The sequence below is a fragment of the Lingula anatina genome, chromosome 2, assembly GCF_051362555.1.
Source record: "Lingula anatina isolate TDL-2025a chromosome 2, LinAna3.0, whole genome shotgun sequence".
Lineage (NCBI taxonomy): Eukaryota > Metazoa > Brachiopoda > Lingulata > Lingulida > Lingulidae > Lingula > Lingula anatina.
Genome location: NC_141768.1, coordinates 15,514,779 through 15,531,349, shown reverse-complemented (window position 1 = coordinate 15,531,349; position 16,571 = coordinate 15,514,779). Strand labels below are relative to the sequence as shown.

At 35.2% G+C, this 16,571-nt stretch overlaps 1 protein-coding gene across 8 annotated transcripts; it reads right to left on the bottom strand.

Annotated features, from left to right (window-relative positions):
• Positions 1 to 36: 36 nt before the first annotated feature.
• Positions 37 to 13,717, bottom strand: LOC106157431 (neuronal acetylcholine receptor subunit alpha-9). Of its 8 annotated transcripts, none has more exons than XM_013533062.2 (10): positions 13,323 to 13,717; positions 12,183 to 12,351; positions 8,434 to 8,526; positions 7,794 to 7,808; positions 6,753 to 6,904; positions 6,037 to 6,081; positions 4,364 to 4,473; positions 3,429 to 3,964; positions 2,713 to 2,906; positions 37 to 2,388 (listed from the first exon to the last, which is right to left on the bottom strand). In XM_013533062.2, the coding sequence occupies exons 3-10, from the start codon at positions 8,492 to 8,494 to the stop codon at positions 2,053 to 2,055; spliced, it is 1,449 nt and encodes a 482-aa protein (XP_013388516.1). In that variant the 5' UTR covers positions 8,495 to 8,526; positions 12,183 to 12,351; positions 13,323 to 13,717; the 3' UTR covers positions 37 to 2,052. The 8 variants fall into 8 exon arrangements, with proteins under 8 accessions (XP_013388516.1, XP_086861957.1, XP_013388519.1 ...); XM_087005831.1 differs by lacking the exon at positions 13,323 to 13,717 and adding an exon at positions 12,573 to 12,693; XM_013533065.2 differs by lacking the exon at positions 7,794 to 7,808 and having other exon boundaries at positions 13,323 to 13,716.
• Positions 13,718 to 16,571: the final 2,854 nt, after the last annotated feature.

The following is a 16,571-nucleotide window of genomic DNA, read 5'->3' as shown; positions in this document are numbered from 1 at the left end:
TTTTTTTTTTTTGTAATAAGATCCAAGACTATATATGTTGTGGACGTTTTTATTTGTAATTGAATAGGCATTTAGTGCAGATAATGTGGATAAAATGTGGTAAACCTCAAAATTCTATTCCTCAAGAAAATTAGTAACTTCACAGAATACAATTAGATTGAATAAAAATGTCTTAATACATTATCGAGACAGATTCATGCTAATATCCTGGAATTTTCACTTAAAACCAAAGTGTGTACATCATTTTCAAGAGTAATTCCATTACTTAAAGTAAAACATGCCTCAAAACTGGTGAACGTCGATAATGGCTTTTTAAATTCGCAATATAAAGTAGGTTAATATCTCAAGCAAATTAAATTTAGGCATAGTAATGTAACTCTGTCGCACATTATTGCCACTTAAGTGATTAAGGAAACATTTTTCTGTAACCACGAGTTTTTGTCATGCAAATGATCAGGAGTTAAATTTTTTTGTTTCATTGTGTATATCTACTGTATTTGTTATTTATTCTAGATTTAAAAAAAACGATTTACGAATTTATTCAGTTTTAGTGTTATCGCTCCAGTCGTATTTCAATTAGAAATATTTTACTGTAAACTTTAATACAGCGAGTTTGAGTAAATATAGCATAACGAAAGGGCATACATTTGTAAAAACCCATAAAATTCAAGGTCAGATACAGCAAACATCGTGCATGACTGAAAATGGCCAATGATCTCGATTGGCCATCGAGATGCATAAAAGAAATAATAAAGTAATGATATTTATATCAAAGAAAGAAAAATCATGGCGTTACTGCTAAAATAGCATAATCAGTATCCGAGTATGTTAAATTAATTGTGTTTAAATGAAATTTTTTTTTAAATTGATCGTGGAAAAAACAAATAAATGGCAATAGAAAAGACATTTTACCGACAATGAAAGGAAAGGATGAAATTTATGGGTGAAATTTATTCAAGCAATGATAAAAAATGAACATTATTTTATCTTTCAAGTTATTGTATTATCTTTCAATTTAATTCAGATAATAAAATTTTGACGTAATTTCCCCCTCGATTTATTTAGCAATAAATAAATAAATAAAATAAATTTTCTTTATTTTTTAACAAGTCAGTTTTTTGTCCCCTACCTACAGTACTTTGCTTGCTACATGTCCGACATCTTTTTTTGCGAAACTGTTGAACTCATCATTCTACATGCGCACTTTATTTTCCAATATGCCTCAAATCAGCAATAGTAAAAGCACTGTTAAAAGCGTTGTTTAAACAATAATAAAATTAACAGATACTGGCCAAACGTAAGATGTATACTTTTTGAGAAATACCTTGAGTGCCAGTCAATGTATTTATATCAATGCCAGTATCGTGCACGTGCATTTATATATATGCATATAGTATATGTATATAAGTACATTGTAATTCCGTAACGTTTTCCCTTTGTGCTGCAAAAATTGATGAACGATTCTAAACTAAATGCTGGACTTGATTAATAATGAAAAACGTATCAATAAACAAAATGCTTATAAAACGAATAAATTCCACCTGCAAGTAAAAACGATTGCATTTTTTTATGTTTGAAAATTGTTTCATGATTTTTTACTAAAAGCAATGGACGTAAGTGTGGGTGACGCCATGGATACAGTTAAGTCTACTTGTTCTCTAAAAAATAATTATACGTATATGCCCTCTAATTCCAAATATTATGGTATCTGCACGATTAACACACCGCGATGGCCATGATATAGGCGTAAAAACAGACAAAAATTGTACAGGTGAAACATAGCCTGCTAATATAAAGCCTGTAAAGTTTCAGACTGCTTTACATATACATAATGTTCAATGTTCACAAATGTACTAGTATTAGATTTTTTCTTCTTTAATAGGTCTTTTTTAAAATTCATTTCCATAAGTCCATATTGCTATGATATGCTTCCCGTAATGTTTTTATAGGGTACTACCTGGCGTAAGAGTAAATAAGAACCATTTCACGTATATTCATGATTTGTATACGGGCCAAGTTTTAGCTTAAAAAAGCGGGACGGCCAAACCGCACTTAGTCGTAAGTTGGTCGGTTTGAAAAAATGGTGACAGACACGATCAGGGTGATGAGAGAAAACACGACTAAGAGAAACCTGTCCACAACTCTCGCCACTAGCTGCCAATCTGTCTCACATTGCTCCTGGACTTCTTTCTCCTCCAGATACACCTCAAATTTGTCTAATGTTTTGCTTATTGAGAGGAGCAGACTATTGGTGTCGTTCTGGGGTTCCAAGTCTAAGATGGCGAGGGGTTCTTTACGAAGATCTCTGACTGAAGTATTAGGATAGTGTGGAGTTTTCTTGCCATTTGCCAGGTGTGGTATATGGGAGGGATATACGCGGGTCTCCTCCTAAAACCGAAAACATTTCGTAATAATATAATATAATATAATATAATATAATATAATATAATATGATATAAATATTATAATATAAATATATGACCTCATTATTTTTGTTTTAAGGTAGGCTACATCTATCTTTCTTTTAAGTTACATATGTTCTTGAAACAAATTATGATGACCGAATAAATAAATCCGTAAAAAAGAAAAGAATTTTAAAATGACGATAAGATTTTATTTTGATTTTATATACAGATAAAATTAACGAATATTCCCCACGCGTCCTCTTTCTGTATCGGCCATGTTAATCATTATTCAAACCAGTGAGCATACCTTTTTGGGACTTGATACATTCCTTTTCACTGTCTCCGTCATAAAAAGTAGCTTAGCCATGTACTCTAGCACGACTTTCCTCATCCAGTAAGGGACTTCGTTGTTGTGGGAGCCACGAAAGTGTAGGTTCAATACAATCACAGTCAGGGCTGTGGAGACGGAGAGCAAGGCTATTGCCGCGCCAAAATACTCACCTAGGGGGTTAAAATTTAATTGTTAAACAAAACTGCATTGAATTAAATTTGTTAATATTGATAAATGATGGTTAGCATGTGATAAGACGAGATCGATAATTGAAAACATACTGAAGAGTCTTAGTTAGGTTAACAATTTCTTAATAATTTTCTTTAGATATTTAATTCAGATCATTTATATACTGCAGATACGTTTCTTGGATCAGAGCCATTCATTTATATGTCACTGTTGAAATGTTAAGGTGCATCAGATTTAGTAAAGGTTAGATGGAACTGTAAACAGTAAAGAACAAATATGTATCTAAACATAAGAACTACATATATATACATGGTATACTAAGACCACACGGTCGACCACATGATACGGAAGCTCTGTCTGAAATTTAACTGCAAACGCGATATAGTATTTGAGCACAACTGGCGTTTAAACACAATCTGGGGAATAAACAGCTTTTGGCATTGTCCAGCTCTCATCAAACACAATCAGGTTCAATTGAGGTATTTAAATACGTTAGTACTTACCAATCAACGGTACTACCTCCGACTGTGCTGGCATGGTTTGTGCCACAATCTGCAGAAAAACTGTTAGTGCCAACAGCACTGTCACACTAAGTGATACCTTCTCTCCAGACTCTGGGGGAAGGTAGAAAACAAGGATCGTTATTGCAACAATCAGTGCACAAGGTAGAACCAAGTTGAAAAGGTAGAAGAGTGACTGTCGTCTGATTATGATTGTGAATGTGACATCAGGGTAGGGCTCCGGACAACAATTGTAATACAACTCATTGCGGACCACAGGGATATCTTTCAATTCCCACTCCCCGTTTGTGACATAAGTGGACGAATCTCCTGACATCGACAGATTTTTTAAGTCTAACTGAAGTCCATCAAACGTCCATGATCCAAATTTGAGAGGGCATCTCTGTTCATCGTAAGGAAAATAGCGAACATTCAAACTACACGTGCTGCGAACTATGGCGGGGAAATTCCAACTGATGCTACCGTCTGCAGATACAATAGCGTTGTAGTGTGTGAAAGTAGACGCAGATTCTTTCACGCTGGAAGGAAAAATACAATATATAATACTTAACCAGAGAGAGAGAGAGAGAGAGAGAGAGAGAGAGAGAGAGAGAGCACGGCACTTTATCCAGTGCAGCATCGTCAAGAAGCTCCAGGGACCCTGTTTCACAAAAGTACATAAGCCCAAAAATTTATCTAAACTGATTAAAATTGTAGTCTACTTTGGCCAAAAATGCCGTCCAATAAAATGAAACATTGCGTCTGTTCTTATAACAAGTAAAACATGGATAATATTTCAGACTGATTTTAATAATTGAATAATCTTTTGAACTTCAGTAGATCAAACTTTTGGTCTATATGTTGATACCAAGTTTAAGGCTAAAGCGGTGCACAAGTTTCTTCTGTAAAAATGGGAACTTTTCATTGAGACTACTTACTCTGTATAAAGAGTTAAATCGGGTCGCCATATTCTGCCAGATGAGATCCGGATACTAGAAAGACCACCATAGCTGCTGCTATTCCATCGCAGTTTGAAGTCGTTCCATCTCTTAAATGAAAGAATCCTAACATTTTAAGAAAAACCAAAGCTTTTGGATCTTATTGCAGTTGTCTGATCGGATTATTGCATTTTCCACTAAAACATTAAGCTTTTCTGTAAATTTGATATGTCCACAATTTTCTCAAAACGCAAACGACCCACTTATTTAACATTTGTTTAAAAAACGAGCAAATACTATATTAGAAACGAAAGACCTGGAGAGAAACTTTGATATTTTGTGTTAAGATAAGTGAAACGAACTTAAAATTGCCCAACCGAATTTATTAAGTTAATTCGGTTTGGCAGTTTTTAGTTCGTTTCACTTATCTATATCATTAATCTTTTGTAAAAGTTATTCTAATTTTCATATTTAATATGCTATTAAGGTAATGAATCGATTAGTGGTTGATGTCACAATTCTATGATTATCACCGTGCAATTAGAGCAGTCGCCGGTTGATTACACACAAGAGACCGCGACAAAGTCATAACTGCTGAAACATTTATTACAAAAAAAGGTAGCGTATAATATTTCCTTTCCCCATGAGTATGTACGTAAGGTGTGATTCTGATGCAAGGAGAATTAGTGCCCGTGTTGATAAATGAATGGGAACAAGCGATGGCAGATGTTAAAAAGATAACAACTGTTCATGTCGACCAAAAAAAAAAAAAATGGATTTTCCAGGGGTAAAGGACAATTTTACCAATGGTAAGTGAAACCATTCCCACATTCAGAGTTAGTCCCGAGTTTTTTCCTAAAAGGTTTTTTTCACTGTCAATATTCTGTTAAGAGATTATTACAGAGTATAGCCATCTATGGAGGTCAGTTGATGTGATGGCAAGCACAAATTCCAGAATAATTGTGTTAACTGCCGTTTTGGCAGTAAAATACAATAAATTATATTTCTATGAGTTGTTTACAATGTATATGTTGTGAAATATGGATATCTTTCGAACAGTTGTTATCCCTTTAAATCAAAGTTAGGTGGTGTGTGGCTAGGTATGACATACATCATTTCGCCAAGGAGTTATGTCTAGTCCTAAAAAGAGTTTCATGCTGCATGCTACAGCAAGTGATGATTTTTTCTTTTTTCAGCAATTTGCCTTTTGTGACCAATGTGTAACTTATTTGAGAAAATAACCGTTTTTAAACTTGTTTTCGAGATTTTCGATTCTAATAATAGCTGTCTCGAGTTAAATTCTTTTTGAAAGTGGCTAAAAAAAGAAACTTCGAATTCAATTAATGAAATGGGATCAACCCCTGCAACATTGTCACACAAAAGGCCCATATATAAAAAGGTACTTGTTGTCCCCTTGCTGCCACTTTGAAAAGGACAAAACAAAGGGGAAACCCCCAGTTATTATAGTTTTAATCACTATCAACGATAACTTAAACCGCCAAATAGCACAGTCCTTAATTTTAAATCCAGATACTCTTATCAATGATATCATTGTCAAAACTAATCTTTATATAGTTTACACCTTTCTGGTGTGTGTGTGTGAATTGGGCTGATTGGTGAGTAGGGGGAAGGGGTAACGCCCAGGTTAAATATTTAAATCAATCTGTACTCACCAGTCTGAACCAGACGCTGGATACGATGATTTGGTTCACCTCGTCCTAAAATATTTTATTAAGTTAGAATAAATCATTCTGCAGAATAGTCTTGCTATTTTACTTTATTTTTGAGCATACCTTAAAATACTTCGAAATAGCAATTTCTATTTAGAATATATTTAGCTGTTTGTACTAGCCCCTAATTGTCGACCCCCTGCTGAAAAACATTATACAGGCATTTTTTGGATGGACCCTCTGATGTCTCAAGAATTAAAGCACTACTGAATTTTTCAGTAAGCAAACATCGGCGTCCCGCAAATAAATTATTATACATAAATTTATATTCAATTTGGCTAAGTGATTCTATAAGCACCATGTACATAAACAGTGCAGGCTGCTCTGCTTCAGGCGAATTTTTCTTCACTTCTTATCCTTAATTACAGTACTAATACAAATGTAAAATGTATATCATCCTTATGCTTCGTATACAAGCAGGACTCTCTCTCGGACAGAAAGTGTTTCAGACCACAGCTGAGCTTTTTTATTCATCTTGAATGAAAAGGATTTCAAATAGTTGAGATAACCATATAGGCATCCCAAAAGTTCTTCCTAAAAGTTCTCTTAAGTCAAGATGCCGTCTGATATATTAGCTCTATTTCTTTGTATCAGTGGCACCAAGTACAAGCTATTAACGGTTTTATGATACCGGAGGGTGTTCTGTACACATCACCTACCACATCAATAATTTGGTTAAGTGCCATGCCTAACTTGACCACAATGGGCACGGACGTGTTCTCCACTGGTCGAACGTCCACGTCATAGTTGACCATCAGAGATTGAACTAGTTGTCTCTCAATGTCTGCAGGGAAACAGAAGCCAGGGAATGCTGTAAAAAAAGGGGCAACTAAGCAAAAATTGAATAGTTAAATTTCTTTTTATTCTTCCTGTTAAAATGACATTAAAATTATGTGCAGTGTGTTTAATTTTCACTGTTTTAGACGTTAGAAGCACAAAACAAAACACATTTGTACGTTGTGATGTGTTACAACGTAAATTTTCTGCAATGCAGGTAAGCTTATATCAAATTGATTAAGACCTGTACTCATAGGATGGAATACTAAATAATAATGCTTATACCATAAGGATAGATAGGTGGATATTGAAATTAGAGTATCAATCAAAATGTAAAATGCTTATGCAATGTCAACTTACAAGTAATGAAAAAATTCAGCACTAAAAACCAAATGATAAGATGAAAAGTGTAAACATTAAGGCACTGCATGTTAAAGACAAGAAGCAAAACAAAAACCAGAATCACAGGTTTTAATAAATTAATAACAAATGAAAGAACCACAAACAGAATATGAATAAGCAGTGAAACATGCAACAGATTGTCGATGTCCGACTGAATTATCGATGAACACAATAGAGAAAACAGATGCTGCAAAACAATAGGGGAAGTGCGTACTTTTGGAGGCACATTAATTATTTTGTTAAATAAATGCAATGTGGTTCATCGTGGAGTTCACTGTTGGATTTCCTATAGAGCAACGCTGTCACTCGAAACAATCTTTGCGAAAGTCTATTCCTACAAAGCAAACCCACATGCAAACCCTATACCAAAGTTTTCATGTAAACTCGAGAATATCCGTTAAAATACATAACCCTATTAAGCCTATAATACAGGGGAGCTTGAGCAGGGGTAAAAACATTAACTATTTTAGGTCAAGAATGAAAGGTGTCCGCTAGAAAAAAGCAAATGATATATCAATTACCCTTTGTGGTCAAACCTATAAGGAAAAAAAAGACAACTTTAAACATGTGTCCTTATCTCACTAACATACCGCCATTCCAAATGACTTAGCCACACATGCTTGGGGCCTTCAAAGGCACTTTTTCGTCGCATGATCAATAGTTATTACTCTAGAAGTACAAGACATGTTGACCAAATCCTAACAAGATGGAGCCATTACAATTTTTCTTAATATTCCGTCTTCAGTAAAAAACGTCGGTCAAAAGGTATCTACATCGAAATTAAATATGACGAAAGCACATCAGAGACAAACAAAATTATGTGCCTTTTTGCTCTATGTATTTTATAGTGAAAAAACTTATACCCACTTATATTTACATTGCTTACAGCTCCTTGGTTACTGTTATCTGTTATACTAGTATTTGTAATTGGCGCGCCATTTAAATGTGTATTCATCTGTTACGGCTAGTTGCCCTGCCAACGCCTGTGTGTCTGTTGTTGCAACTTTTTAGCACCTTATGAACTCGATTAAGAATTAAGATCGGTATGGTATTCCATTATTAACGAGTATATGGTATGTCTCGGACTATCGGTGTACCTTTAAGAAATAACAATGGATTATTACATCATTTCATAGGCATCTTCATTTGGAGGACACTCACCTATGAAGACGAGAAATATGGTCCAAATCTTCATTTTCCTCAATCCGGTGGTGGACAACATGAATTTCCGCAATTAGTGGATTTGTGTAAAAGCTGCAATCAAAGGACAGGGTATTGATCATATTACTGAGTGCAGGATACAGTTTCAATGATTATAATCGAAGTGCCAACAAATTTTTAAGGAAATCCAATACTAAGAACACTTCTGAATTTGAAGATCCATTAAGACTGCAGTGTTTAGAGCTTAATCCTTAGCGTGGGAATCCGTGCACTTCTTGGAGCAACATTACCGATATAAAACATTCTGTAAATTTGTATTTAATTTCCGAAAACGTAAGCAATACGCCGTTTCAAAATAGCAATAGGGCCTATAGAACCACCATCTTCTTTTTAAAAAACTTCATGTTGTTTCATCGTACGGCGAACGGTTTCACACCACTGCAATTATATAGGCAAATCTTCTTACCGGGTATTGTGGGGTTCATTAACGTGATGAATAATATATATTCATTACATAGGTTGGACGATATTTGGCCAGAACGAAATATTAATAAGTATTCAATGACGTGGCCAACATTTTACAAATACCCTACGCAATGAAGTTTTTGCGAGATATATTTGCGCTGTTTTTCGATACAAGTCCAGGATAATTCTCAAAAGTAATTTAACCAGTATATATGTCATCGGGACGTATTTCCTTACAGCCAATGAAATCCGCCCATTGTGGCAGAGAACATGTTATATAAGGGAGTGGTTATCTACGCCAGGTTTGAATGAATTGATAATGACACAATCAATGAATTGATAGCCGTGGAACTTTCCACCTGGGCCCTGTAACTCGAAAGCATCGCGCATTGCGACCGAGCGCAAGCGTCTCGATTCCATAACTCGCCTATACTCGCCCCGTATAATACACTGTAGCCTCTAGGTGATATCGCGATGCTTTCGGGGCCCTGGCTGTCATCTCAAAAGTCTCCCTTCCATGCAGAATATATCACGATAAAATTACGAAACTGAAATGTACCAGAGACATGCTATTTGGTGTTGCACCTTACTCAGTAAAAATGTAGGCCTACACCGCACCGTATACGATAACTTACTTCAGGACGTTTCCTCTGCGGCTCTCGAATAGCGCAATAATCTCATTGCTCATCAATCCTTCATGTTTGTGCGCAATAAAAGTAAACAGTTCTGTGAACTGCACCTGACATGACAGTACTTATGGCTAGATATGCGATTATGATGCATATTTCATGTATACGCACGTATCTGTTGTATATGTAGTCCCTAGGGAAGACGGACATAAAGTGGTAACAGCAAACCTCGCTTCAACTGTTTCATAGTGAATTATGTTATTATGATAAAACCAATTCACGTTATAACCCATATCATGTCATGGTATCATTAAACAGTGTTAATGTTATATTAGACTAGTGAATGTGAAAAAAGATTTCGTTGTCCAGTGAATCGGTATTTTGCAGTTAACATTAGGCAATTCTTCCATGCGTTAATGGCAATAACAATGTTCCAGATTCAGAAAACATGAAAGAAGTAAAGTAGACACACTTTGCTCAATTTATTGGTAATCAATTTCAGGTGGTAAATTTTGCCGCTGCATTAGAGGTCTATGTATCACGGCGGTATTTACATGTATCAATATATCGAGAATCTGCCTGAAGCTTGACACGGGTTATAAGAAATCCTGTAATAATCAATGAGCACATGAAATGATCGGCCAAATGTTTATGATTAGTGCTTCTCGGCATGGCGATAGAGTTAAAGTGCTAGATAAGAAAGTCATGGTGACATTTGTGTGATGAGTGCATTTTCTTTCAGATTAAAAAATATATATGTCAACTTACCAGATCTTTATTACCTGTTTACCCCCTTGCCTATTTCATTTGTCTATCATATTTCATCCATTTAATTCTTATTTATATATACGTCCATTTATTAGCCTTTCTATCCAATTTATACATTGAGATTGAAACTTTCAATAGTTGTTTCAAGAGGTTGCTTGATTCTAATTACCATGAAAAAAATTCCTTAATATTGTTGAAGATCCTGTGAACTATTTTATTTATATTTAAGAGGTTCGAATTTTATTTATCAAGATCAGACCATATGGAAAATCTATTGATTGAATAACTGAGTCGTTTTGTGCATCAAATATTTATGAGATTGTTTGTATTAAAATGGGATAATCAAATACCGATATTATGTTATGACGTAGATAACAATGGGGCAGAGCAAAAAAGATATCTCCGAGATATGCTGTTATGTTGTCGACAAGTGTACTTATGCACTCATGAAGTATTTAAATTCAGGAAATTATTTTTCAGACTGCATATTCGACCAGAACTTACACATTTACGATTTCCATCCATCCTTTTGTGATTTTCGGAATAAACGTCTAAGAACCAAGCTTCAAGATTTATGCTAAATATTTTGCAGCGCCACCTTTTCCTGTCTAGATAATATGAAGTTTTAAAACTAATATTCTTCACATAGGAAACGCAAATATAAGCAGTTTGCTTGCTTTGTGATGATATGTATTTGCTGTTTCTTGGTGTAATGTTTCTCTGTGCACTATATTGACAAAAACATTAAAATTATGGTTAAACCATCATTCGTTCTTCGATATTTCCCTGTTCATTCTCCACTGTTCAAATCGTACCTGACTTAATTCCAGGGGCTTTGATCTTTATCTTCATTACACTTGCATTGTCACCACAATATACCCAAAAACCATCACATATAATTTTTTTTACTACGTTTTTCTTCTTGTGATCGGCTGTCTTCCTCAACAAGATCGCTGTCGAGTATCTTTTTTAAATTTTTTTTCTAAGAAAATAATAATAATAACCTGAATGCAGAAATGCTCTTTTAAGATTAAAATCCCAGCCACAGAATTAAAAGAAGCCAAGAAAATTTTTCATTTACTTCAGAAAGATAACTGAAGAAACATTGTTTGATGTTAAGACCTTATTCCTCACGCAAGCGCCAAGCTTTCACTGTTTCTTCGTGAGCACAAATCTTAATGGCTAATGAAAAATGGATCTGGGTTTGGATTCAACCTCTAACTCCATAATATCATTACCAAGGACCTACATGTATAGCCTGTCACCATTTCATTACCTCCGGCTAATCTGTACTGCTGCTTTACTCAAACCACTTGCCCTCTTTTGAATAGGTGTTTTTCTTAGGGAGAGCATAAAATGCGAAATGGAATTGCCTCGCTTTCTTTTTCTTTGAATAAAAATTGTTAAACATATAAATTACTAAGATAATAAAAGGGCATCTTGAGGTGGTTGCCTTAAAACAATACCTTTTTTGTGAAATTTCCCCCTGCCCTTGTCATATTTCTAAAGTGATATCGAACCAAACCCGGAGAGCCAAACGTTTTCCGATGATGAGAGTGCTCTGTTTTGTTGATACATGTTTTGTCCATTGCCACATCTAATAGGGTGTCATATTTCTCGTTAAATGCTCTATAATATTACACAGGATAAATACTGGTAATTTCACTATTTCAAATGAACATCGCGAAAGCCAATAGTCGACCATTTACTTTACCTAGAACTTCGCTGATGATTCTCACAGCGATGTAATGAGAAAGTACGATAGAAAAAAATTGTTTAAGGTATTTTGATTTGATACAATAAGTTATTTCACTACACCACAAAATCTAATACCTGACCGTACGTTAATCACAATGTCTTTTTAAGCAAATGGTCCTCGCTGCTCACCTTTTCTGTTACACGATGTCCTCGATCAGTCACGTACTTCGTCCTTCTTGCGGATGTTACACTGTAGTACGACACAGTCAGTGCGGATGGCGCGCAGTCTCTGGGGTGTATTGTAATTTATCCGTAGCTCCACTCAGCGTGTCAATCAATTTCGAACACCTAAGTTCACCTTTAATGTAAAATGATGGTTAAGAACATTGTATACTGCACTCTTGTTGGATGTTTGATGTTGTCAGAATTCCACAAGGAATAATATCTTAAATATTTTGAGCATGCTAAAAGTTATTCCTCGTGAAAATATTTTGCTTTTTCCTAATACTTAATGTAAGCGCGTTAGAGAAACATCGCACTTATCCAAGATCTCAAACGTTAGACTAAGCGGGCACTTACAGTTCACAAAGCATTTCATTATTCGCAATGGATTTTGTCAAATCAATTGTTGGTACGGTGTGACCGCGTTGCCACATTTGGAGTCACGTGGTCCCGATGTAGAAACGCACGCACAGACATATGTCTATAGATACTACGACCTGCCTTTGGTGTAATATCCAGTCATGACTTAATTTCACCCCAGGTTCATGATAATTTCACGTGTGTGACTCGTGATATAATTACACGTTTATCAAAGGGTCGATATAATACATATTACATTTTGAACGCTGTTATTATGAAATATTATAGAGGACTATCATTAAAATCTCAAGTTGGCACCTAAAAACAATAATGATAATAATAACAATAATAATAATAATAACAGAAATTACAAGCTTGGTGACAAAACTACTGAAAATGCGAATATAAAACTCATTTTGAATATCTGATCAAGCTCACAAACTGCCAACACAGGAGTGATGTAGTTTTTTCTACCTTAACTATAATGTCTGTGATTGATCACACAATGTAAACTTAACAACAGTTGCTATAGTTGAAATGATTTATTATTTGCCGCAATTCAACTATGCTTACATAATTTGAAATTCTAGTTTGCATGATCATTCTTATTATCATTAAATAGCAATGGTGACTTGAGTCTACAGCGGCCCTTATACATGTACATGTTGTAGTGTACTGTCTGCTGGTTTGGTGTTGTGAGTAGTGTTCAACTGAGTGTTACCTGTAAATAATGGTGAATAGTTTTACCTGTTGGCAGTCTTCCGGCAGGCTATAGTATATAATTCCTGCACTACTCCGCATTGCGCACTTCTACAATCCACCGGCCACAAAGAAGATACGGGAAAAGCCCCATGTGTTAACCAGATTCCGCTGACATCACATTCTGCTGACTTCACATTCAACTGCTACTGCTATAGTTGCAACTTCCTTACGCTACTTTCACTTATCGTTTTAGTAAAATGTGATATAAGACTCTATGTACCCCAGCAGAGGTACATCCCCGGGAATAAATTAACATTTAAAACACTAACCATGTAATTGGTTTTTGCACCTGACATGCAGATTGATAATCCGCCACACTCTACACATGGGTCAATCAGAAAGAAAATTACTCCTTTGATCAGTGTGGTTGACATTCTTTCCATTAAACGCATCATGCGGTCAACGGATATTATATTGGATGTATTAAGCTTGGATGCATTCAGTTGGCAACCGTCACAATCATGACAGCAATTTTACCAAAAAATCTTTTTTTTTTTACAGATAATACCACTATACAATATGATATTATTTTCAGTCAGTTTAATGATAATTTGTTTACACGTACTGATCATTTCTTTAAATTAAAATGTCGTATTTGAGCGCTAGAATTCAAGAATTTATTCGTTTTAAGTTAATTTGTTGGGTACGTTAGGATTATTCCGCATGCGCTTAGATAATGAGGAAATAAACTTTGTCATGTAATGAGATAATATCACATTAAAAATACAAAAGGGCAAATGTGCTCATTGACGTTGTAGCAGGGTTTCTTTTTGGAGGGGGGGAGTTGTAAAAATTCAGTATATAGTACCTTTGTGAAGAAAAGGTAACAAATGCCTTTAACTTCAGCATGTTTTTTATATAAGGTTATACTGTAAATTACGCATCTGCTGGACTGCAATGTGATTCATTTAGGTCACTAGCAGTCGACCTTGGCATCAAGTTAAAACATAAGGAAGAGTGATTTCCGTAATTTGTTGGCAATGATCGATTCATTAAATATTTGGACATTACTGCTACACGTCATCTGTCACCCAAGGACAGTAGAAGCTGTTTGTTCATTGGTGCTCACACAAACTTAACTAAAAATAAAACAAAAGTACGAGGTGTGATATCCGTATTCTTTGGCTGTAATTTGTTGCTCAGGTCAATTAAACAAACAACCGCCAAAAGCTATATATTTTCGGTTGAAAAAGATCTCCAAAGGCAACGAACGTAACTGTAAGAAATAAGAAACAGGTCTTTTGTTTGGGTTTATTAGCCCGTTTGAGGCACCTTCATTCATAATTTCAAAGTTTATTTAAGGCGCTTATTTCCTACATAGTAAATAGCCCGTGTCTTGTGTCCCTTTCAGTGGTTACATCCAATAATTGTTAATTTAAAAGGATACCATGAATTTAATTCATAATTTCTAAACTATTTGTAGCACAATGAAACGGACGTTCGGGCCTGATGTACTGGCGAGATGTTGGCACTTTTCATTTTTATAGTAAAATAGATTCCCCTATAATAATTTAAGAAAATGCTTTTGATGTGGCCTTTGATTATAATTAACTAAGTTATTATGCTTTGTGCATGATAAACTTTACCAAAGGTTCGATTTTGTTTCACATTTGCATTTATATTGTTACAGATGTATCTCTACGCCAGTTGCGACACCACATCAAATAGGAATTCGCGTTTTATGTCATATGAATATAGAATACATTCCACCTGGCATTGAATAAAAAGACGTGAAGATATGCAAGGCTGAAATTTAAAATGAAAGATTATTATTGTTTTGATATCTAGAAAAAGAGAAAGGTGTGGGATGAACTAAGCTGCAAAAAAAAAAAAAGTCTGAAACGTGGTAAACCACACGTGAAGGTAGCGTAAATTATTTTGATACCCGCCGCAATAGTGGGTTGGTGGGGAGGGGGGGGGGAGGGGGGGGGGGGGAGTCCGTCGGTTTAAGCTAATCAAATGTATCTTCGATTTAGGCTTATCACATGCATATTCTATTTAAGCGAATCAAAGGTATCTTCCGAGCAGGATTCATGAGTGTTATATTAACAATTCATTCTAAGCCGCTACAGAAGAATTCGCGAACATTGTGTTAGTTCTTCATATGCTAGTCTTCATGGGGGATTTTGATAAAAACAATAAACGGACGCTTACTGCAATTGATGCTTGCTTGGTCATTACTTTAATTGGAGCCATTGTTTATACGTAGAATAAAATCATTAAGAGGCATTACTAATGCATTGACGTCCTGTTTCGTGCTTATTTCTATCCAATAACAATGTAATCGATGCACTCTAACCATAGGGTAGTTTGTAACTACCCACTGCTAGAATATTCATGGATCGATTAATAGATTTATTATATCTTATTGTATGACACAAGTCTAAAATAGGATCCATTAGTCCATTTGCATTCATTTTTATACAAACGTAAAAAGTACGATTTATATCAATTGAAAATAACTAAAAAAAGAACTTAATTAGAGAGCAGGACTGCTTCAAAATAAATATACCAGCGACAGTTGATATCTGTTCAGCTCTGTTTATAAATTCATATTCTTCCAAACAGTATTGTCGTAACATAAACACCATTTGCGTTTGTTTTAACGCATATTCATCAATCAAGATTAATGTCCATTAATTCATGTATGTCCATATCAATCCAAACTTCTCTAATCCATTGCCTCCAAAAAATGCCAATGTAAGTACACTAAACGAAAAAAAAAGCAGAAAGCAGGCTGAATAATGGGTTAAGTCATCAGACATACAGATGGGCCATCAGTGAAACTAGATATTCCAGCAGGTGATGACCAAGTCGGTCAAGCAGAAAGCAACACAACAGGTGTCCAAGCAAGCGATCACGTCAGAAGACTTTCAAGCTCACAGTAAAATCATCTAAGAAATCACACAAAAATGTTGTTACACACACATACCCCCCCCCACCCCCCAACACACACACACACACACATAGTAAACCAAGCAAACACAGAAAAAATGTATCAGACAGCCACAAAAGCAGTTTACATGGGTAAAAGTTTTCAGGAGTATGCCTCATTTTAAGATTTTCAGTCTTCATTTTGGTCATCACGAAATTGCAAGCTACGTTTTCGCGATTTTTCATTTTTTACAACTTTCACCCATGAGTTTACCAAACGGACAGCAGACAAACTGTTGGACATTCAGACAGACCGATGATCCTCTGCAAAGTTTGACTATTTTACTACTGTTTGCATCG

Excerpts from the sequence above, each read along its gene's own strand:
- LOC106157431 (XM_013533062.2), bottom strand. The coding sequence starts at position 8,494 with ATGTTGTCCACCACCGGATTGAGGAAAATGAAGATTTGGACCATATTT. Across the intron at positions 4,474-6,036 it reads CCAGCGTCTGGTTCAGACTG|AGATGGAACGACTTCAAACT; the intron begins GTGAGTACAGAT and ends CTTTCATTTAAG. Across the intron at positions 2,389-2,712 it reads ATGTATCAAGTCCCAAAAAG|GAGGAGACCCGCGTATATCC; the intron begins GTATGCTCACTG and ends TTTCGGTTTTAG.